Raw genomic sequence first — 26015 nt, 5'->3', positions numbered from 1 at the left:
GAAGTTCTGAAATTCTTTTAATGCAAGTGTAATTGTAAAAAGTGATTGGCGCTATTTATGAAATTATTTTCGTCAAAGTCAAGTTACAAATTTTTACATGTATAGACTAATTCTCGAAAGAAAAGATATATAGACGATGCGATTCCGCACTTTCTCCTGATCTTCACCGAATACAGATAACAGGCTACACGATGACACGCACACTCATGAAATGCATTTAGAGGGAAACACGTTCTGTTTCTCAGTACATGCAGTTGGCAATATGTATCAGTGTGTTTGGCGAAAAAAAAGAGGTGAAGAAAACGCATAGTATGTTTTTCCAATTACAAACAGCGGTACCAACAGTAGTCTATAAATATCACAGCGGCATGAATACAGGGTTTTGTCGTTCTGAACACAGTGGAGAAGATCGGGAAAATTAGCAGTGATTGATTGCAACGGGATAATCCATTTCGGCAACTTTGAATTAACACATCGGCATATGACAGTAAATCAAATACGGGCCGGTCTAACTCGGTAAACGATATCGAGGAAAACGTTCAGGCGTGGAAACCGCCGACTGTACAGCGATGAGGAAGATAATCCGGTTCTAGGGATAAGCACAGACACCAGGAAAGTCATCCTATTCTGTGGGATATAGTCGACTTATTTTATACAACACTTTTGTGTAACTAGAATTTTCACAGTATTCAACTAAGCGCAATGGTAAGTTTTCAGTATTTACTCCTATATTTTATGTACATGTACACGCCTATTTCTGAGCGCACTTGGTTTTTACGTCCTTGTGTGTTGTTATTAATTAGCGTTAGGATCTCTAGTAATCACTGATTGTCTACAGATGTCAGTTTATGATCAGAGAATTTTTGCTAATCTTGCAATGAAATTCTTGTAGTTTTTCCCTTTCTCGTACTACAATGTTATGCTCTATTTAGAACGACAACCATAAGATTTTCCTAATACCTACATATGTATATATTTATTTAATTTACAGGTCACTGTCGACCATGTGGATTATAAATCTTGGTAAACATACACCAGTATTTCATAACTGTCAAAATATGCAAGCATTTTGGGCCGAGAATTTAGATGCACATGCGAAATTGACAAAATACTCAAAATTACATACATTTACAAACAATTACTGCTGACGAAATATAACCTTTTCTTTCGACTTTTAATTTAGATGTTAAATTCATTAAAAGCAAGAATTCATATTATGTACATAATTTGCACTATGTCGGAAATCAACTAATGTCATCACGTGATTTGTTTTATTAGAGGCAAAACGTTTGTGACTCAATAACAAATTTGGATTCTGAATCTGTTTTAGCGTCTTTTACTGGAATTACATGTACCTTCGAATCTTGACGTGGGGAAATCAATAAAAGTTCATAAGCCACTTTACAAAAGCTCGCTGCAATCTCACCTAATGTTATTTGGGACGAGATTTGTGAGCGTAATGGATAGTGACGATTAGCCGACGTGATGACATGCGTGATGCACCATGGAGTACTCCCGTCTGTTGGCGTGACCTTGATCTACTGCCTCGGCGTTCCGCAAATTGTTTACTAATCGTTTCATTAAATTTCTCTTTTAACCCACTTACGATGTGATTTATGTGAACTATTGCCAATGCGCACATTAAACAAATTTATCAAATTTATTTGTTAAGTAATATAGTGTCTATATGATAGTCGGTTACATAATTTTTTTCTGAAAGGTTTTATTAGAATATCTTACAGTATTTAAAATGTAGTTTTTTTGTTTTTTGTTTGTTTGGTTTTTTTTTTTTTTTTTTTTTTTTTTGGGTTTTTTTTTAAATATGCAAAATGTGTTTCAAACAGATTCCAAACATGTGATTTCCCGGTCTCCTGTCAGCGGGTATCTAGATAATTGGGTGTATTTATGAGTTTTAATATCCTTTCTGTTGTCAAGGGATACGTCCAGCATGTCATAGGATACTAGTCTGCATTAATTTAGTGCTCATGGAGACTGTTATATAACGTGATGCATCGGTAGTAAATATTTCTTTCGTTTCCTTTCAAGGTTTTGAATTATTCATAGATTGACACATGTAACGATTTATTATTTTCAAAATGATGCATGTTGAATATTGTTTTAGATAATGAAGACAATATCTGTATTTGTAATTATCATCTCTTGATATTCGTGTTTGAATCACGAGACTTCGGAAACTTGAATTAATTTACGTATGGCATCCATTTGACGCTATAGTGGAAACAAATATAATTTATCACAAATGTACATGAAAATCCTACTCAGAATTAAGTTCCGTTAACCACGTCGTCGGGGACCAGAAAGTAGACGAACTTAGAAATTCATATTGAATCATAGTAAAACAACGAAAATGTTTTTTCATGAATTCGAAAAACAAAAATACAAGATCACAGTAATGACAAAGACTATCTTTCAGGGTTAAAATCCTTTGGTCTGTACAAATATTTTTTTATTCACATTTATGTTCTTATTCGTTTCACACAAATATGCATAAATAATTTATGAAATAAATAAACACATGTGTGTAGGTATAGAATTACTCTCTGAAGTGGGTATACGTTTTAGTGCACTGAATGAGAACCTTCGAATGCGGGAGACGAAGCATACAGCTATATTCAAATACCCGTCGGACAAATATAGACTTCGCCTGACGTCACTATGTTCGGTGTAAATAAACACGCCAGTAAAGGCGTGTTCGATGAAAACTCGTGTTGATGTATAACTAAATGAACAGTAAACAGTAACTATATTGTAAAACCCCAAATAACAGTGAACTTTTAATTTAATCGGCCATTGTTTGGTTCTTTTCTTCAAATCATAATAAATGGCTCATCACAACCTTTAGTGGTGATGTGAAAATACAAAGATGTAAGACCACAATCGTGCACAGAAAGAGGCGTGACGTAAATCAAAAGTGTTATGAGTGTGACGCAATCAAAAGTGTTATGATGAGTGAATCTGTAGTTCTCTGGTCTATTCTAATGTATTCCACCCAAAGAGCTACGGTTCTGCAGCTACACTTCCTAGAACTTTGACTCATACATGTATATCGAAAAGCTTAACATTGTTTATAACCAGTTTGCTATAGGATATCATCGGGAGGGGAAACCTCTCGAGGGTACGTAAAATAGCAAAGCTGCACGGTAAAGTTCCTGGCATTTATAGTGAGTGACAGAGTATTTCCATTTATAGAGAGCGACAGGGTATTTTTATTTATAGAGAGCGACAGGGTATTTCTATTTATAGTGAGTGACAGGGTATTTCCATTTATTGTGAGTGACAGGGTATTTCCATTTATTGTGAATGACATGGTATTTCCATTTATAGTGAGTAACAGGGTATTTCCATTTATAGTGAATGACAGGGTATTTCCATTTATAGTGAATGACAAGGCATTTCCAGTTATTGTGAGTGACAGGGTATTTATATTTGTTGTGAGTGACAGGGTATTTCCATTGATAGAGAGTGACAGGGTATTTCCATTTATTGTGAGTGACAGGGTATTTCCATTTATAGTGAATGACAGGGTATTTCCATTTATTGTGAGTAACAGGGTATTTCCATTTATTGTGAATGACACGGTATTTCCATTTATAGTGAGTAACAGGGTATTTCCATTTATAGTGAATGACAGGGTATTTCCATTTATAGTGAATGACAAGGTATTTCCAGTTATTGTGATTGATAGGGTATTTATATTTATTGTGAGTGACCGGGTATTTCCATTGATAGAGAGTGACAGGGTATTTCCATTGATAGAGAGTGACAGGGTATTTCCATTTATTGTGAGTGACAGGGTATTTCCATTTATTGTGAGTGACAGGGTATTTCCATTTATTGTGAGTAACACGGTATTTCTATTGGTACCACGTCTGATTCTGATGCATGGACCTTAACCTCATTTGAAACTTTGCTAGGGTATTCAAATTTCGTAAAATGTTTTGTTGATTTGTTTGAATTTACAAGATTTTCACTACTTTTGGTTTTAAATATAGCTACAATGTTAGTTATTATGTGCTCTGAAGTTTTCTCGTAGTTTCAAATGTACATGTATTATGTATTTTGACTGAAATTTTTAAAGACATACTAGATCTCATCAATTTTCACACAAATTCTAATTTCTATACCCTTTTGAAAAAGATCAGTATACTTTGATTTTATATAAGAATTTAGACAGATAGATAGGTAAGTGAGGAGAACTGAACTTATATTATTTTAACACAAATAATAGAATGATTCTTACTTTTAATTTTCAGTCTGTAAACGACGTGTCTGAGGAGACGCTGAAAGGTACGACAAATCATTTGACTCTATTTTTCTTTTTCTCTATCATCGAAAGTAAAGTCTTAAATCTATTCGTGTATTGTCATGAATGTTGCTCCAATTAAAGAATGGAGATTTTGTTTTCCGCTTGAATGAAGCAAGGGGGATATTTTCGTTGCTCTCATATTCTTTAACGTCCCTCTCGAGAATTTTTCACTTATATGGAGACGTCACCATTGCCGGTTTGGGCCTATGCTTGGCGCTTACGGTCTTTGAGCAGGGATAAATCTATATTGTGCCACACCTGCTTTGACTTTTAAGGTATCATCCGAAGGACCGCCCTCTTTAGTTGCCTCTTAAGACAAGCAATGGCGTACTGATGACATATTCTATCCCGGATCCCCACAGACTCGTTTATGGCACTGCCCTGTGTATATAGGGTTTAGACGAGGATATTACTTTGGGTAAGCCTGTTGCACCTTCAAGTGGTGTCCAGGTAATATCACAAGTACCATGTAAGTGATAAGACTTCATACAAATCTCCATTATTTCAGGATCACCATAAACGAGTCAATGTTGCTAGGTCACATATAACAAATATAGATCCTAGATGATATCTTGATTACTATTCGTAACTGGGCGGTCGGGAGTTCGAGCCCCGCTCGTGACATGGCCGCGTTAAAACTATGACGTAGACATGGGTAGTGGTTGCTCCTTCGCCAAACGTTCGGCATTTAGAGGTGAGTATCAGGTCTTTCACATACACTTGGTGACGTCTCACCTAAACAAAACTGACTGTGAATTAGAGTCATTACACACCATCTCGTCATCAGTAACATTGGTGCCAGGTTTGATTGATTGATTGCTGTTTTCGACCACACTCAACAATTTTTCAGTTATGTGGTGGCGCCCAGTTTTTTATTGATGGAAGAGAGAATCCAGATACAATGTACCTGGGAAGAGACCACCGACCTTCCGAAAGTAAACTTTCTCACTTACAGTTACCGAGCATGATTCGAACCCGCGCCGAGCAGAGGCGAGAGGCCGTGTGATTTTGAGCGCGATGCTCTAACCACTCGACAATGGAGGTCCCCGGTGCCAAGTTTGAACTTCCAATGTGGTGCCAAGTTTGAACTTCCAATGTCTGTCTGTTATAATGTAATAGCACTGCTAAAGTGATGGAAAGGGCTCAAACTGTACGCTAGACATTGGAAAGAACAGTGAGATGTTGATGTCTAGATATCGAGTTCGGCTAACACTTTATTTTTACGGGCAGGGATAACTTTGGAGAGGTTATTTGATTGCATGAAAGTTACTTTCTCAACCAAGGTAAATTGTCCAAGGATAAGGCCTCTGGTTAAAAATGTTTGAAATTTGTGTGATGGGTCACAACTACGTAATGAGGATTCATTATAAGGTCATACTTGGCAAAAAGATCTAACCAGACATCTCACTAAGTCTAACCAGACAACGCATCATCTCACTGAGTCTAACCAGACAACGCATGATCTCACTGAGTCTAACTAGACAGTGCATCATCTCACTGAGTCTAACTAGACAGTGCATCATCTCACTGAGTCTAACTAGACAGTGCATGATCTCACTGAGTCTAACCAGACAACGCATCATCTCACTGAGTCTAACTAGACAGCGCATGATCTCACTGAGTCTAACTAGACAGTGCATCATCTCACTGAGTCTAACTAGACAGTGCATCATCTCACTGAGTCTAACTAGACAGTGCATCATCTCACTGAGTCTAACTAGACAGTGCATCATCTCACTGAGTCTAACTAGACAGTGCATCATCTCACTGAGTCTAACTAGACAGTGCATCATCTCACTGAGTCTAACTAGACAGTGCATCATCTCACTGAGTCTAACTAGACAATGCATCATCTCACTGAGTCTAACTAGACAGTGCATCATCTCACTGAGTCTAACTAGACAGTGCATCATCTCACTGAGTCTAACCAGACAGTGCATCATCTCACTGAGTCTAACTAGACAGTGCATCATCTCACTGAGTCTAACTAGACAGTGCATCATCTCACTGAGTCTAACCAGACAGCGCATCATCTCACTGAGTCTAACTAGACAGTGCATCATCTCACTGAGTCTAACCAGACAGTGAATCATCTCACTGAGTCTAACTAGACAGTGCATCATCTCACTGAGTCTAACTAGACAGTGCATCATCTCACTGAGTCTAACTAGACAGCGCATCTCACTAAGTCTAACTAGACAGTGCATCATCTCACTGAGTCTAACCAGACAGCGCATCATCTCACTGAGTCTAACTAGACAACGCATTATCTCACTGAGTCTTAGCAGACAGTGCATCATCACACTGAATCATGGTCATAGGTCAAATTCAAAGTCACTGAAAAAAATAAATTAGAAACTTTTGTTTATAGTTAAAATTTATGATGGAGAGTAGATGATCTCTCTCTCGGTACAAAAAATGCCTGTGACCGTAGTGTGTTGTGAACCAGAATCATGGTCATTTTATCATGATTAATACAGATGTTCAGATTATGGATCAATATTTCAAAAGAAATCAATTTTGTTAAGGAAAATGACTAGACGTTCTCGGCGTTTGAAAAGATGCACTCATTGCACAATCAATAGCTGCAGAACTGTGGTGATTTGGAGAAAGTGAAATATACATTTTTCTGTTATTTCGCCTAGAAAGGTATGATCAGGATATAGGGCTCACGGCGAATGTGACCGATCAACAGGGGATACTTACTCCTCCCAGGCACCTAACCTCACCCCTGCAATGTCCAGAATCCCTGTTTGCTCTCTATTTTGTATTCCTTGTGGGAGTTATGAGATTGATCACTGTTCGTTACTTCATCTTTCATATTACATGGTTCTGCAATAACGGAAAACATGTTTTGAAAGTTCGAGAAATCCTTGATATTTTGTATATCGTGATGTTATTGCAATTCATTTAATTTACTTCCTTGCGTTGGTTATCCTAGTCACTCGCAGCGATTGGTAGTTGTATACTGCACCTCAATTCTAGAAATCGTTGACATTTGTTTGCTTCGTATTATAATTATCAGCTTTTGATGAGGTTTACTCGTGACTATATGAACTTTGTCACGTACACATGTATGAAAGGTGAAGATAACGAACAATAATAAATCTCATAAATCCCATAATCAAAATAGATAGTTGGACAAACACGAGTCCCTGGATATACCAGAGGTGGGATCAGGTGCCTAGGAGGAGTAAACATACCCTGTTGACCGTCACACCCGCCGTGAGCCATATATCTTGATCAGGCAAATGGAGTTATCCGTAGTCAAAATCAGTGTGTCATTGAGTATTGTTACTGGTATACCGAATCAAAAGTTAGTAAGTGCTTTATTAAACGATCAGGATTGATTGATTGATTGATTGATTGACTGATTGATTGATTGATTGATTGATTGATTGATTGTACTTGTTTAACATCCCTCTTGAGAATTTTTCACACATATGGAAGCACTGCAGGTGAAGTGCTTCAAATTTATTTGTATGTTATATACTTAAGACGGTAAGTAATGCAGTATTAATAGTGATACAGATTTGATTTGAAAGTCAAGTAACTTATTTGAAGCGAACAGGAGACATGAATTATGAAGGACTGCCCCGAGAGTCAGTGAAGGAGTCAGTCCAAATATTCAACCAAGCCGAATCTCAGCCGAGATTACCTCTAGACCACCGCGGCGATCTGGAATTTCACAACAGTTTTTACAATGTTTTTTTTATTCCTTCAACAAATAAAAACATGTATTATTAAACATTATTATTATAACAATATTTCAACAATCAAAACCTAGAAACTGTAAGAGTAATAAAATGAATTATCATTTTTTGCATTGAAGTTGATAGTGGTTTTAGCCATAATTAGTAAGTAGTTTTTTGTAAGGTCACTAACGGTATATAAGTTTCAACACTTCGCCGCAAAGTATATTTACATCCCTTACCCACCGCGGTGATAGAATATTTCATTAAGTTGGCCTTTGCAATTTTCTGATTTATTTTCAGGGAGTCCTATATATACGGGATTAACATATATTTTAAAACTGGGAGTGCATAAAAATAGGCAAATATACTAAACTCGAGGGGGAGGAGGGTCGGACCCTCGGTCCCCTTCTATATTCACACCTGTCATCGCCTCAGCCAACAATGGAAGAACGATGTCTATTTGAAAATAAAACATAAAAAGCAACAACTCTAGTTTAACAAAGATTACATAATAGGTAAAAACATCATGGATTTCCTTAAAAGTAATAAATCCCTATGCAGCATTGACAAATTTTTCATAGAGCAAATTAGAGCATCATCACATCGTATAGAATCACTGCTGATTAAATATCTCAGAAGCGCATGTAGATTCAGTTTCCTGCATTCCTTTTTTTATACGCCCGTCTTTAGACAGGACGTATTATGGTAAAGCGATGTCTGTATGTCCGTCCGTTCGGGGTTTTCTGTTTCTAATTTCATTTCTCTGTCACATACATGTATCAAGCTGAAACTTGCTATGTAGCTTCTTTGTGGATCACTCTAATCGTGTTGCAGTTTTGATCCATTTCGACGTCCCTTGCAGTTTTGCCCCTTTATTTGAAAAAAAATTATTGTTATATGGAGGGTACATAATTTGTCCGGCAGACTCCTCCCATGATTTACAAGTGAGGTCCATCTTCTTGTTTTACAGAGTGTTTGTATGGATATTGAAGATGTGCATGTGGCAAGGATTTTGATTTTATTCAATTTTTGAGAAAATTATGGGTTGTTGAAATTGGTCCGTTTTGAGAAAGTATTGCAAAGAGAGTACATGATCTGTTCAGTGAAGTTTTTAAGTAAGAACCTCCTTATTTTACAGAGTGTTTATATAGGTGTTGAAGATGTGCATGTGGCAAGGATTTTGATTTCCTTCAATTTCTGAGAAAATTACTGGTTATTGAACCTAGTCAGTTTTGAGTCTCCATATTTTTCAAGTGAGGACTTTATTTTACAGAGTATTTGTATGGGTATGGAACTTTTGGTTTCCTTCGAATTTTGAGAAAATTATAGGTTGTTGAACTTAAACCGTTTTAGAAAATATTGCATAGAGAGTACCTGATTTGTCTTTTATTTTTCTTTTAACAGTTTTCAAGCGAGGACCTTCTTATTTTACAGAATATTTTATGGTTATGGAAGATGTGCATGTGGCAAGGATTTTCTTCAATTTTTAAAAAATTACAGGTTGTTGACCCACAAATTATGACTGAAGAAATCACCCCTATGTAAGCATTTTTACGGGCGTATTATGCGCTGTTTGTGGTACCTTGTCGTATTGGTAATAATACATTTAGATCCACAAAAGCCCATCATGATTAATGATCAAGCTAATCATGATGATTTGGTGTCATGCTTACAGTTACGTCTTTTTCCGTGATAGTAACCGGTCGCGACAGTTCAGTGGTAGAGCGTTTGTTTCGTAACTGGGAGGTCGTGAGTTCGAGCCCCGAGTCGGATCATGGCCGCGTCAAACTAAAGGTTAACATAGTAGTGATTGCTCCATTGCCAAACGCTCGGCATTTAGAAGCGAAAATCGATATGACCTTAAAAACTGAGGACCCATGTCCCGGCAGACTTTGGCGCGATAAAGAACCCTAACTGCTCGGCCCTGAGCGCTAAGCATATGTCTAAATTTGTGGTATATGTTTGAAAAATTCTCAACAGGACATAAAACAAATAATGAATCAATAAATAGCATGGTTGATTTCATATTGTGCGTGCATGTCATGTCAACCTTATGAAAACAAAAGGGAGTGCACTGTCATCCTATTTCACATCACCGGATGTTAAAACTTTTCCCGTACTCATAATCAAACTCAGCCATGTTTGTTTTGAGTACAACTTTGTGCACGCTCTAAAGCATACTAAAAAATCTTGAGCATCTACTCCATTTGAGTGCGAGAATGACTTTATAAAAGTTTTATAACCTTCACTTTTGAGTATGAGTACGATTTAGAGCACGGAGTTTGAGTTTGAGTATGAAATCGTGCTAAAAAAAAAACATAAACCGTGACGTCACATTTAGTCCAGACAATAAAGCCAGATTAGATAAAAAGTATTAGATTGATTGATTGAATATTGTTTAACGTCCCTCTCGAGAATCTTTCATTCATATGGAGACGTCACCACTGCCGGTGAAGGGCTGTGAAATTTTGGCCAATGCTCGGTGCTTATGGCCCTTAAGCAGGGAGGAATCTTTATCGTACCACACCTGCTGTGACACGGGACCTCGGTTTTTGCGGTCTCATCCGAAGTATTAGAGGATTATTAAAATTCTGCCTTAGAGACATCAACACAAAGTGTGTACTATCTATTAATTAGTGCTTATTAAACCAGAAGTGATACTTTTTTTTAGACAGCTTACCTATATTGGTATGCAGATTAAGAAAAAAATTTGTCTTGTTTCTCCATGAAAATTATCATTTAAAAGTGGTTTACAAAACAGCCTTGATATTCTCAGTAACTATTGTTCAAACTGGAAACTGCAAGTCAATGTAGAGAAATCTAAAGTCTTGATATTTAACTCAAATGGCAAACCTCAAGGGAATGAATTTACTATTAATGGCAATACAATACAAAATGTACCAAAACACTGCTATTTAGGTGTTAATGATGAAATGTAATGGGAGGTTTAACTTAGCAACAGCTGTGCTTATTGAAAAAGTCAGAAAAGCATGTTTTATAATGAACAGAATTATTGGTATTGATAACCCATGTAAACTTTTAGAAAAACTTTTTGATGCTATTGTACTTCCAGTTCTTCTTTATTGTAGTGAAATATGGGGAGTGGATCTCTCATTCAAAGATATTTCAAATATAGAAAAAATTCACTTAAAATTTATTAAAGATATCCTTGGAGTGCACTGCAAAACTTCCAATGCTGGTTGTCTAGCAGAACTTAATAGACTACCACTTTGGTCCAAACTTTCATTCTCAAGTATTAAATCATCTGATAACGTCTGATTCTTTGGCTTTGAAACTTTACCAATCCACAAGTGATTACAATACTTGGACTAGGAAAATATTTTCTATTCTAGATAATCTGAGATTTTGAAACATTACAAAATATAAGGATTAAATTCAACACCTTTTACCAAACATAAAACAAAGAATCATTGACCAGTGCACCAGAGCAATCATCAAAAATCTTTGGTAAAAAAAAAAAAAAACTTGAATTTTTTTTTAAATTATACACAAGAAAAAGAAGTCCATACATGTGCAATGTATGTTGATTTACTCAGAAAAAGATTGGAGAGATCGTCTCTTAGTAGAAATAGATTGAGTGCACATAAACTTGCAATAGAAAGTGGTAGATATATAATTCCACATCAATAAATGAAAGATGCTATAATGCTTGCAATACTGGCGTGATTGAGGATGAAATTAATTTTCTTTTTTAATGTAAATGTTATTCTAAGCTAAGACACACATACCTTAGAAACATTTATAATATAACACAGAAACATATTACTCTGGACAATGAAAGATACAAGTTACAAATATATTTTAACAGTGATATACATAAAGTCTTGAAAATCACTGGGAAATTTATTAGAGACTGTTTTGAATACAGACGTCAATTACTTTCGACTACATAAGAATTATGTAAACATTATGTAATGATTTTCAATGGGTCTTTCCCAATTATTGTAATTGTGTTTGTGCAAATAAATATTTGTATTTGTAAAAATTCTAAAAAGATTCTAAAAACATTTTATATGATTTAGATTTTAAAAAAATTGTTTTGTCTCTCCATGAAAATTATCGTTCAGAGCTATTTGCTTGCAATTAAATTGGTATCCTTATGATAAGATATTTAGTTTGACAATCTTCTATTAACCTCTTCTATATAAACTTAGACTGGAGAGAGGCGTTCGGCATGTTCGATAAGAATGGCGACAATTTGATCAGTGCTGGTGAACTGGGGACCGTGATGAGAAACCTGGGCCAAAATCCGACAGACGATGACGTCCTGAAGATGATCAGCGATGTAGACAAAGACGGTAAGGCTGAATACGAAATAAGGCAATATGTGATAACAACCATTTCTGTCACCATTTAAGATTTTTCATTGACAATGTTGGAAAAAGGATGATTTTATTGTCTGAACCTGATTCCGAGTTTAAGATATGACATCAGTGAGTTTGAGATTTTGAATATTTTCCTTTAAAAATTAATTTTTCAGACACTTTAACGGCTGAAAAAGGATAGGCGTCATGCATTTCTAATTTTCAAAATCAGCATGTCTCAATATTATCATTGGCGAAGCATGGTGCCCACCATAGGTTTAACATGAGTGATTCATGGTGCCCACCTTACAATATGTAGGTTTAACACGAGTGATTAATGGTGCCCACCTTAGGTTTAACATGAGTGATTCTTTGTGCCCACCTTAGGTTTAACATGAGTGATTCATGGATCTATCACTTAATGAAACGAAAAAGCTTTGAAAAATATCGAGTTTTGGCCAGTTGAAAGTAAACATGTTTATAACTCCGAACATACAAATGTGGTAAATTGAAGGTTCATTGCTAAATTATTACTTTGGTATAGCTCTCCTATTTATATGCAACATTGACGCTTCTTCTAGTGACATATTTGGCCGGGTTGCACAGCGTGGACACGGCTTATGTAATGGCGGGTGGGTGTCCCTGTAATAGGGTACCTACTTTGTGTAATCAACTCCTCTCACACCTCTAACTTGACGTTCCTCAAATATTGTACAGTTATTATGGACACATAGAAGATGTACATGTGTCTTTTTGAAAGTGATCAAACATTTTTCGGGGGGGGGGGGGGATTACGTATAATTGAACTTTGTCATGTTTTAAGCATCTTGAATAGACGGTACCTACTCCTCTTACAGCATTTATTTGACATCCGTCAGACCTTGTACAGCTGTTATGGAAGCATTGAAGATGTGCATGTATCGTTTTGGAAATGATCGGACATTCTTCGAATAGTTTACATGTACATGATGTAGTTGAACTTTGTCATTTTTAAGTATGGTACCATCTTCGAAGATGGTATGGAACCTACTTTGTGTAACCAACTCCTCTCACAGCTTTTACTTGACATTTTTCAGACCTTGTACATTATAGATGTTATAAACACATGAAAGATATACATGCGTATGTGACATTTTAAAAGTGCTTCTGGTTTTTAAAATTCTACATTTAATTTGTCATATTTAGCTCACCTGAGCTGAAAGCTCAAGTGACCTTTTCTGATCGCCTGTTGTCCGTCGTCTGTCTGTCTGTAATTTTTGTTTGTTTGTTTGTTTGTTTTTTTTTTTTTTTAACATTTTCGACTTCTTTTCCAGAACCAGTGGGCCAATTTCAACCAAACTTGGCCAAAAGCATCCTTGGGTAACGGGCTTTCAAGTTTGTTCAAATGAAGGGCCATGTTCTTTTCCAAGGGGAGATAATTACAAAAATGCAAAATTAGGTTGGGGTCATTTAAAAATCTTCTTATCAAGAACCACTGAGCCAGAAAAGCTGATATTTACATGAAAGCTTTCTGACATAGTGCAAAGTTTGTTAAAATCATACCCCCTTGGGGATGATGGGAATACAAGGGGGGATTAAAGTTTTGCATACAAATATATAGGGAATTTTTTTTTAAATCTTCTTCTAAAAAACTACTGGGCCAGGAAAGTTGAAATTTACATGAAAGCTTTTTAACATAGTGCAGATTCAAGTTTGTAAAAATCATGGCCTCCGGGGGTAGGATGGGGCCACAAGGGGGATCAAAGTTTTACATACAAATATATAGGGAAATCTTTAAAAATCTTCTTCTCAAAAAACTACTTTCTAACATAGTGCAAATTGAAGTTTGAAGTTAAAATCATGGCCCCCGAGGATAGGATGGGGCTACAATAGGGGATCAAAGTTTTACATACAAATATACATAATTATGTATAGGGAAAATCTTTAAAACTCTTCTTCTCAAGAACCACTGAGCCAGAAGAGCTGATATTTACATGAAAGCTTTCTGACATAGTGTAGATTCAAGTTTGTTCAAATCATGGCCCCTGGTGGTAGGATGGGGCCACAAGGGGGAAACAAAGTTTTACATACAAATATATAGGGAAAATCTTTAAAAATCTTCTTCTCAAAAACTACTTTCTAACATAGTGCAAATTGAAGTTAAAATCATGGCCCCCGAGGATAGGATGGGGCTACAATAGGGGATCAAAGTTTTACATACAAATATAGGAAAAATCTTTATAAATATTCTTCTCAGGAACCATTGGGCCAAAGAAGTTCACGTTTACATGAAAGCTTTCTGACATTGTGTAGATTCATGTTAGCAAAAATCATGGCCTCCAAGGGTAGGTTGGGGCCATAATAGGGACTAAGGTTTTACATGCAAATATATACATGGAAAGTCTTCAAATATGGGCCAAGGTGACTCAGGTGAGCGATGTGGCCCATGGGCCTCTTGTTTAAATATTGTCAAAAATAAGGTCAAAGTAGATGTATGTCTTTGCATAACTGTGAAGTATCTATCTGTCTCGCGTCGATATTTTATACCTAGCCTATTTTCCAGTTTATAAATGCACAAGCCTCAGGGTTATTCAAAATTCCGTGGAGAAATAAGAATTCGGGGCATACATATTTGCGGTGATGAAATTACGTTAAAAAGTAAACAAAATTTCAAATGTTTTAAGACACGGGATTGGTGTTTGGGATCACGTGATATCTAGAACTATAACCCACTAACGTTTTATGGATATTTATTTTTCACATAACATATCAAACAGATTCTTTCGCATGAAAAACAGCATCGATATGACGCGATATGCACTGTTATATTTTCGTGTTCATTCTGGGTTTCTGTTACAAAGTACAAACTTTTAAGGAATAATTTAAACATGATCCTATTTAATTAATATTTACATTGCAGTGGCGATTATGGGGTGGGGACCCCTCTAGAGTCTCCGATTTGGATGAACATTAAAAAGAAAGAAAATGGTCGTATTGCCATTTTGGAATTTTCAACCCCACCCCCTGATTATAGGCGGAAAAGATACAAACCTGAGTCACAACCTCTTCCCTTGATAATTTCTTGATCCGCCTCAGCAAGTTTTTAAAAGAAAACCAACAAACAAATGTTGCTTTTTTTACTTTTGATATTAAACATTGAAAATATAACTCATTTAAACAACCAATCAAACTATGGACCTTCTTAATGCAAGGATAAGAGCCTTAACTGTGTGTTACATGATGTAAGTAAATAAAACTCGATTATTGTTCATGTTTACAAACAAACTAGTCAAATGTTAATGTTGCAATAAGATGCGATTGGTTTACAACATGATCAGCATAAATTTGTGTTAGTTATACTCATAATAGTTTTGACTAGGCCCATATTTATCGTTTCATGAAGATTTATAATTATTTTACTTATATATCTCTCATTCAAGAAGCACACACCCTCCCGAGAATAACGGTCTGACACATCGATGAGTTTTTAAAGACGATATTTATCTTACATTTTCAACGTTCTTAACATTTTAGAAGTCACTGCAATGACTTTTTGTAATAATTTATTAACAGTTACTGATATGTACAAACACATGGATAAACACATAAAAAGTTTTTTTTTATTTTTGGTTGAACATGTTTTGTGATGACACAGATCTTGAAAGTAAGTAATAAGTCGAAAACTGTCCAATATGTCAGATATCGAATGGTCCGGAACTGTTCTGGGAAGTGTTTTTTTTAACCGAGCTACCTAACAATGTCCAAGACATCAGGCCACTGTGTACAATATAGCAGTTTTTCATTCATAGTGTGCATTACGTTTTCAATTACTGCGTTTGACGAGAAGAAACGACGTGTATTCATAATTTTGTTCTTAAATTGTCATTATAAACACATTCGCAATGTTGAGTTTCATATATTGAAGTTAGGAACGACGTTAATTTTGTCTTTGGTGAAATATTCGGCATGACGGATTACATTCGTAAAATCATTATCTAATTTTCAGTACGGAGAGAGATCAATTATGTTACATAAAGAACGTTTAATTTGGAACTCCAAGTGACTTCCTAATAATTAAGTTGTATCAAATGTATATATCAATAAATAAAACATAAGACTCAACGCCGATATTTTCGCATAACTCATTAAAATTCATGACCTTACGTGACCTATCAAGGACCAATGGGAATCGCCGTAAGTATTCCCGAAACTCTAAGCGTCAGCAGTAATGGCGGCGCCCATGAAAGTATGTTTTGTTGTGCCACTATGAACGATCGGGGTTACAGGGCTCTGTCGTCAAAAACTTCACCTGAACAGTATAGCTACAGTAGGGGACAAAAGTGTTGAGAAAACAATGGCGTCGCGGTAGCGTCATAGATCCGCGCGTACTAAAATCTGTTTATTTCTGTTCAGTGTTCGAGTTAAGGAAATTCCCCTGAAATATAACTACATGTAGATCAGTGTATGTCACGTGTGACTTTACGTATTATTTATCGTCTGCTCATAGTTTTGTTTACATTATATCTCGGTAACAAAATGGAGACGAAGCGTCAAGAAACTCCACAACCCTTGAAACATGTTATTATAGAGCTACATTCAAACGGAGAAAAAATATTAAGGATTGCAAGCAGTGTCAACAGATCTTTGGCTTCAGTATATCGAGTTGTCCGTAAATTTCAAAGCACTGGGTCGATAGAAAAGTTGCCAAGATCGGGAATATCGGAGGATCCAGAGAATCGTAAACAACAATCGGGGGGCTCCACATAGAGAATGCCCTGCCATATCCTGAGCGAGTGTTGAAAAAGTTCGTCGGCGGAATTAAAATTATGCATCTGTGATTGAAGTTTTCTTTTAATATATAACCAAACATTTTCAATAACATTGAAGTCCGGAGACTGTGTTCATGTTTTTTATTTGATTTCTGACAATGAATTTTTGTGCCAAACGAGACCGATGAACTGGGGCAATATCGTTTTCGAAAAGGTAACTACCGTTTGGAAAATGACGCACAATAACTGACCAAAGGTTTGTATCTAAGATATCAATGTATTTTGCTGAATTTATATTCTCTTCAACTCGACATAATGTTTCAACTCCATTAAAACACAAGCTTCCCCAAACCATAATGCTGAACTTTCGGTCATTTTGTCGCGGTACTAAATCGGGTCTCCAACCCTCCCCGGCTTTCTTCCACACATAAACACGATTGTTTTCACCCACACATATCTGAGATTCATCACTAAAAATCACTTTAGACCATTCATTTTGTACTTCTCTCTATACCATGACAAGCGTTTCCTCCTGTTGACGTTTTTGATTACAACTTTCTTCTTATACACACCTCTGGAGAAACCATTTTCTTTAAGTCGAAGTTTGATAGTCTTCTGAGACACTGATGCTGGTCTGTTTTCATTAAATTGTGCTGTAATGATTAACTTATATTATGTCAGAAACCTTTATAATTCTGTTCCCGGGAGAATCAAGCACGTCATCCGATCGAAGGGTCACCAAACTAAATACTGATCTTTATTCTATTAAATCAGCTGTCAAGACGATTTTTCGTACATGTACGAGTTGCCTCTCTTGTGTTGGATACGCGACGCCATTTTTTTCTCTCAACACTTTTGTCCCCCTACTGTATGCTTTAAAGTGCCTCAACTTTCACCCAACAGACGCATCATTTGCGTGCAACCTTTGTACGAATAAATCATATCGGGTATGCAAATTCAAGGAGTCAATGCTCACAAAATTGGACCATATGAAGGTTGGTTGTATATTGTTTAACGTCCCTCTCGAGAATTTTTCACTCATATGGAGACGTTACCATTGCCGGTGAAGGGCTGCAAAATTTAGACATGCTCGGCACTTACGGCCTTTTAGCAGGGAGGGATCTTTATCGTGCCACACCTGCTGTGACACGGCGCTCGGTTTTTGCAGTCTCATCCGAAAGTCCGCCCCATGTGGTCGCCCCTTAACGACAAGCAAGAGGTGCTGAGGACCTATTCTAACCCGGATCCCCACGGGATCTAGATGAAGGAAGAAAGAGATAAGTTGTGAGGTATATTTATATTTTGAATAAAATCAATTTTTAAACAAACTGACAAAGAAGTTATAAAACATCTTGCTGAAAGCTTTGTAACTTGTCAAACTCTTCGCTTCCAAAGCCATGCTTTTCTATGCTCCCGAACACACAGGAAATAGGGGACTTTTTAATTGGTTGAATATCGCAATGAGAAATAATAAAACGACTAATTACATAATGAAGCTGAGACACACCTTCCAGCGAAAATATCGGTGTTGTGTCCTACGGGAGGTAAAAGACGTGCGACCGATCGTGAGTTTCTGACTATGAGGTAAAAGAAGTGCAACCCGATCGTTGGTTTCCAACGATGGTATTTAAAGCAGTTGATATACATGTAATCTGTCAACATCAAATTTGAATTATTTTCAACATAGATCTATCATACTCTACCGTCTCACCTTTTTGTCAGCAAACAAACATGTACATATGAAGGCCTAGTTCGTTTCGAAAACTGCCATGACGTCACGATGTGACCTGCATGTAATCTGTAGCTGTATAGGTAAAAGATTGGCTACATATTTCTGAGCTTGCTTTCCTGGATGTTGCAGGATACTAGTACCCCCCTCGGTCTCGAAATGTTGTTTGAAGTATAAAAGTCTCGACTGTCGCCTCGGTTATTATACTTTAAAACAATATTTCTCGATCTCGGAGGTTGTCTTGCAGCATCCACGAAAACAAGTATAATTATCCAGACTATAATTTCATTTGGGAGAAACGCATCAAGATTAAATGAAAATGGCTTTAAATCACACATTTAAGCTTAAGATTTTTGTACACCATGCCACACTTGTAACTGAACCTACTACCGATCGTAGGTTTAGTTTCTTCCCTGTGAATATCAACTTTATAAACCAGACTATTTAATGGAATTATCAATCAAATAATTGTTTATGTTAACATTTAAAAAAATCGGAGCACAAAGTTACTAGCTATACCTATATGATTGTGACGTTTTTGAAGTCAGTGCGCAACTCGAACTAACGTATTTGGGTCATGATTGTCGTGACATACATTGATTATGACTTTGATTAAAGTCATATTTTCGAAATACAAAACCATAAATCAAAACGGTTGGGGCCGTATTATGATTAAATAATTTTGTATGACGTGTTTTATTTTTGTTTTGTTTTTGTTTTTATAGCAAATATAAGGTAACGACATAAGCGGGTGATTTTTGACGCCATATTTACGTTGTTTACGTTGACAGCAGACAGAGTTTGACAGATATCGCGGTATCGCATATATGGATTCTGGTCGGAGGGAATGTTACAGTGTGTATAATATTTCTAAACCAAAATAGAGATGAAAGACGGAGCCGCAACATGATGATCAGAATATCTACACAATTTTAAAAGTATGGCCACATGGCAAACTTGGGGATAAAAAAATCTGCAATTTTTTTTTTATCATATACATGTAGGCCTATACTAGAATATCAATAAAAAATTTGTATTATATTCTGAGATTACGTAAATAAAAATAATGGCAAATAAATCTTCAAATTACTCGCCCTTGGTTACAGGTGGCACACGATCCGTTTACGTCCAAGGCCTTTCTAACCTCAATTTTAAGAGAGCGTCGGAAGGACACGTTTAGATTAGAGAGTTGTTGAATATTTAGTAACGATGGCGGATTACGCTTCGTAGGATCTCACTGCGCTTAGAGACGAACTTAGAAAACGCAATGCAAGACTCTCTGGACGGAAAGGAGAGCAAGATGGGAGTTTCAGTTGCAACCGAATTTTCTCTGTCATATCGATTAAATAAATGACATTCAATACACATTGAACCTTTTTCACTATAAACTAATTCGTGATTAAGTTTACATGCTTAAACAGTAGTTTAGGTTGAATATATAATATACAATATCATAATTCTTTATAAGTTGTTGAATTGCATATGTTTAAAACAATAAGATAGGGGGGGGGGGGGGGGGCTGTTAGCAATCGCGTTCATTCATATTTTGACGACCTTGGTGAACTCTAAAATTAAATGACATCTTAAATATATTTTTGTACCATACTTCATTTATATATTGATGGCTCAAATTTCCCCTGTATGATTAGATCTAGTCTATAAAGAGGGGGGGGGGGGGTTAAGAGTCATAGACTTATAAGATCATTGATGACTGTATCACTAAGGATAGATGAAATTTCAGCATAAAACATTAATGCAGAATATTACGATCTATAGAGCAAATGTTTAACCCACCGTAAATACTTTCTGCAACAAAGTCGTCATCTGTGAAGTCGGACTGAACTGAAGACTGGTGTTTCTAGCGCACGACGCTGCGTGGAACTTAAAACGATCGTTGTCACTGTCACATTTGATGACAATGAACCAATTGGTTTTTTTTAAAAGCTTCTTTTCTCGGGAATTCTACCCCCGCTCCCTGTTTACACAACAAAAACCTTACACTCTCTCATAAATCTTATGTACACCGGAAGTCAACAAGGACGTAAACGAGTCTTGCGCCACCTATGTTTGAAATAGGGGAAAGAACTGACAAATATTCGCAAGTGGGGGATCTTTTACTTTAATGAATTATGTACAATGATTCAATTACAACTTAAGGTACAAGACTGCGATATATTATTACATAGGCGCACCTGTATCGATATCGGATGACAAGTTGTTTGAATTATTTTTTCAAAACAAAATAAGGCTGTGTTCAAAATGATTTAAGCCAAACATTTGATTATTGTGATTAAAGATTTTTTAAAGTATTTTTAATGAGATCGAAATATTTAATTTAATTTGGTCGGTGATATCTTTAAGTATTTTTTTTTTTTTTTTTTTGCTTGGTACCTGAATACATTCTTTAAATAAAATTTTAAAAATTCTAAATACATTCATATTTTATACGATTTTTTGGCGTTTATCTAAACAATTTACGCTCAAAAAACAAAAAATATTAAGAAAGACAGAGAAAATTCAGACTAATTTCTTTTCAAATTGAATGTTTTCAACTAACTAAAATATTTTCACAAATCAATCACATGTAAGAGCCTAACATCTAAACGTTGTGTTTGGTGTTTTAGAAAAATGTTTTAGAGAAAGAAAAAAAAATTCAGCCTGATTTGTTTGTAGCAATTTTCAATGACCTCAGATGACTTTCAGTTCATCATATCTTTTTATCCAATTCATTAACATATCAATATTTTCGGTTAGTCCTGTAGCTATGGATACCATCTTTAAATCATAGTAAAATAATTAAAATCTAATTACATTCAGTAAATGTTTTTTACCATTTCCTTGAAAATCTCATCCTCAAAAAGACATTTTTCAGAGGCGCTGAGGAAATTCGGACTGAATTTTTGTGTTACCTGAAAAATATTTTCACATCATAGTGTCTGTACATATGCTGTTTATATGATGATCATTAAACATATTCATATTACAATCTGTTTGTTGTACATATTTTTGGATCTAAAACTGCTAAATTTTAGCCTTTTGTGTGTTTTCAACATTGTTAGGTACATAGGTTGTTTCCATGGAAACGAACTCATTAACATATATAAAAATTGTCATTTTTCAAACAGGAGAGGCCTTCTTTTTATGATAAAATGATTTTTTTTTTTTTGAAGAATCTAATTACTTTCATCTCAGCATCATATCTCCTTAAGAACATCGCTCTATGATTATCGTTCATGATTTCCAGATTTTTTTATGTCATAAAGCCTACTTTCAAATTGAGATTCAAAACTGTGCAACCAACGACACATTATTTTGCAAATGGACGAGTTTGTGAATTAGGATTTTAATGAAAATGAAGGTTGTTAGACCCACTCGCATACTCGCTAAACAGGTTGGAATTCATCAACTGTATATATAGGAATAAGGACCTATCAGAGTAAATTAATTATGCCAGATCTAAACTGTAGTTAGATATATACACATCGGAGAATTACCGGATAAATACCACGTGGTATGTTTTAGAAAGACAACCACGTGGTCAGTACTCGGTTCGTCTCGGAAAGAACGTGTGTAAAAGACAGGCTGTATATTGAAACTTCTTTCATTTATATCTCTACAACCGTATTTCTGTAAGCATATTTGATAGCGCTTTTTGTTTCGCCGTTCATTTAATTTTTCCATTTGTTTAACACAGCTTTCCTTTCGCCATTGTTTTCTAAACATTGGTTAGAGGGGTGTGTGCAGGTGTCCATGAGATTAATCACTGTTCGTTGTTTTCAGTTGTTCATCATAGCTTACAATTAATTTGGATTTGGATGCATATTTTTCGGGGGAGGGGGGTTGGTTTACTTTGGATTTGTCTGCAGTCAATTTGAATTTTAGACAAGAGTATCGGAGCGATGAACATGGAATTCTTTTAACGAATTACGTTACAGTATTATCTTCCGCTTGAAATAAGCTGTGGGCGTTCCCTGTTTTTTTCCCTCTTTGTTACATCTGTAAGCATGTGCAACAGAGCTGGTATGGCATCTACTTAAAGATATAGCTTATTCTGGTCACACTTTCTGGCTAAACCAGGATGCAATTTAAACTGATCTGCCGTAAAATGCTTGGCTCAAAACTTGATGACTGTGAAGTGGTCTGAACGTAGATTTCGCAGCCATCTCGTCTTGAAGTTTGGATCCTTTGGGAATACGGAAGATAAAAAATCAATATCTGACACAAAGAAGAAAAGAAATAAGTTCAATTATCATCCCCTTTAAAACTATATATTATGAATGTTGTTTCAAATATTAACACTCTATATACCATTTCTTTTGTTTATTCAGAAATGAAAATGTACATGTAATTTTTTAATATCACTTCATATATGTATCTAAAAGCTTATTCGTTCCAATACATCGTGTAATCAAAGTCGGATGATAGTAACTTAGGCGAATTTTTAACAACAACCCCTAAGCGGGCTAACCACTTCAATTCAGATTTTTATCCGACATTGATCTTTTGATCACGACCCTAAGGACCATTGTAACACCTTTCTGAGTTCTAACAGTTGTATGACAGACACTTATTTGTTTGATATCCCTTTGAGAATTGTTCACTATATATCGTGAAGTAACCAATGAAAAATCACAAATTTAGACTTAGTACTTAGGGCCGTAGCAGTGAGGGTCTTTAACTTGTGAACGCCTGCCTCATTACGGGACCTTCGCTTTAAGGTCATATTCCAAATACCCGTGATCCTCACTTCTAAATGCCGAGCGTTTGGCAAAGGAGCAATAACTACCTACAATGTATGTTTAAGGTTGAGTGACGCGGTCATGGCATGAGCGGGGCTCGAACTCACGACTTCCCCGGTTACGAGACAAAAACAGATTTAAAAAATATTGTTATAGAATTTATCGGCTTTAATGACGTCATCTCCAAAGAGAGATAAGGCATCATACTTGTATATGATAATTCTACACGAAGGCAACTTTCAACGAAGTGTAGTGTCAGTTGCCTTCCGAATTCTTTATCTATATCTCTTCAGTAAATAAACCGGAAGTTATTCTTAGGCATAACAAAATTTATTCGAAATATTGTACCCTATGTTTACGATCTTGTGTAATTGCAAACCAAGGAATATTTAGCCTTTTACACGGCCAATAGAGTAGGTGCAACTGCAGTCATAAAGAAGAGTCCAATGTTGCCATATCTCATAATTAATATATTTTGAACTATTGATTTGTAATTTATCAGTTACAAGTCACAATTATAGAAAACGAACGTCAGTAACAACATGCTTTACGTCAAGTTATAGTCCAAGGTCCATGGCATTTAACGAGGCCGAGTCTAATTCGAGTGGGCATAGCTCTGCGAGGGTTTTTATTTTCAGTCGTTGGTGCGATGTTATAACTTTCTTAAGTATTGTGTTTTTAAAGCAAAATCAAGCTTTTGTGATATGAATCGGGTAAAATGCTGAAATGACTATTACAATGTATATCATTGTTTTCCAGTTTTGTTAACCGAAGAACGAAGCATGAATTGCTCGCATATTCGAGGCGACCTTGAGCATTTTACAATTTGTTGATAAAACATCAAAAGAAACATCAGCAATTCAAAGATGTATTTCTTTACAAAGTAATTCTTCTACGCCGATATCTGCCACAATATGCCAAATTTAGAGGGATGAGGCATTGAACAAATTTAACTTTGATATAATTCCTGGACCAAAGGATCGACTTTTGTACAATATCACCATGTGGTGACTTTTCACTATAACGTTCATATATTAGAAAGAATGAGAAACCTCTAGGACAGAAATACAAAATAGATATTTTAAAAATGCTGCATTTCCAACAAATTCCCATAGCATCCAATAGTAAAAAACTTTTGAGATGACCCTCCTATAAAATCCGGATGGTAAATGTCCGATTTTTATAATCAGTTCAACAATTATGAAAAACCCATCTCACGGCATACCCGTGCCGTTTCCCAGCCGATTCGATATGCGAGAGCATGTTCTGCATATGATCACATTTTAAAACGAAGCAGACTACTGACAACTTAGTTGATGCTGCAGAAATGTCAACAGTTCCGTATAAAGTTAGTTTGCAAATTATATGGTCGTTGTAATGATTTAATTTGCGAATACCAACTGTCATTAGGTTGAATGTTGCTTGACGGAATTCATACCAATTCCTAAACCGTTATTTACATACCTATTCGACTACAGATTGCTCTGCGGGTGTAACTAGTCGACAGGGGATGCTTAATCCTCCTAGGCACCTGATCCCACCTCTGGTATATCCAGGAGTCCGTGTTTGCCCAACTTTCTATTTTGTATTCCTTATAGAAGTTATGAGATTGATCACTGCTCATTATCTTCACTTTTCACAAAAATATTAACTGATATGAATGAGGAACGTCAAACGTATTATGCCAGAACTTATGTGACAGATGGTTTAAAACAAATGTGGATTCACAAGGGTTACAAAAAAATTTCATTAAATTTGAATTTAAAACTTTCAAAAATCGGTACTTTACACCATCGTTTCCCGCGGTGAGTTAAAGGTTGGCTTTTGACGTCGTAGATGACCGCTTCTTCAGTGGTAATGTAAGTCGGAGGTGTTTGTATCTTGTGGTCGGTCATCCAGGGGGTTGCTTTGTTGAACACCGCTCAGGTTGTGTGTGCAGGTGCTCTGATGGTGATATTGGGGATATGCTGTAGTTCTGCGTTGGCCATGTCTGCATTCTGATGGTCGGACCTTTCGGCGGTCTGTTGGGATTCACGTGAACACAGATTGTGTTCCATTGTTGGCTGACCTGATTTTGTATTTTTATGGGGCGGAGATTGTATGAGAAGAAAGGAAAGGATATTTTGCTGTGGCCTTCTGCTCGGTATTTCGATACAATGCTCGTTTTCCTTGTTGTGTCGGTTTGATATGTTCCGGTAGGCTCAAGGTGAATGACAGACACCACAGGGTCTTTCATTTCTGCTTCATGTATGGCTATTTCATTGGACATGGGCGTTGGCAGCAGCACACTTTATGACCAACTGGATGGCTTTATCTTCTCCGTGATTGTGTTTCCGTGTTTGTGTTGCGACGTCCCATTGTTGCCTGTGTGTGATGTTTGTGTCTCTCGGCGGCGTCTCATTGTTACCTGTGTGTGATGTTTGTGTCTCTCGGCGGCGTCTCATTGTTACCT

General features: G+C 36.2%; 1 protein-coding gene across 1 annotated transcript in view; it reads left to right on the top strand.

Moving 5' to 3' along the window:
• Positions 1–276: 276 nt before the first annotated feature.
• Positions 277–26015, top strand: part of LOC130054689 (calmodulin-beta-like) — a 45613-nt gene continuing 19874 nt past the window's right edge. Inside the window, exons 1-3 of the mRNA XM_056165204.1 lie at positions 277–705; positions 4275–4308; positions 12198–12341. Of these exons, the coding sequence (XP_056021179.1) occupies positions 703–705; positions 4275–4308; positions 12198–12341 (181 nt within the window). The 5' untranslated portion in view covers positions 277–702. The remainder of the gene's footprint in view (positions 706–4274; positions 4309–12197; positions 12342–26015) is intronic.

The sequence above is a fragment of the Ostrea edulis genome, chromosome 5 (assembly GCF_947568905.1).
Source record: "Ostrea edulis chromosome 5, xbOstEdul1.1, whole genome shotgun sequence".
In the NCBI taxonomy this organism is placed as follows: Eukaryota; Metazoa; Mollusca; class Bivalvia; order Ostreida; family Ostreidae; genus Ostrea; species Ostrea edulis.
This window is presented reverse-complemented; position numbering and strand designations above follow the sequence as displayed.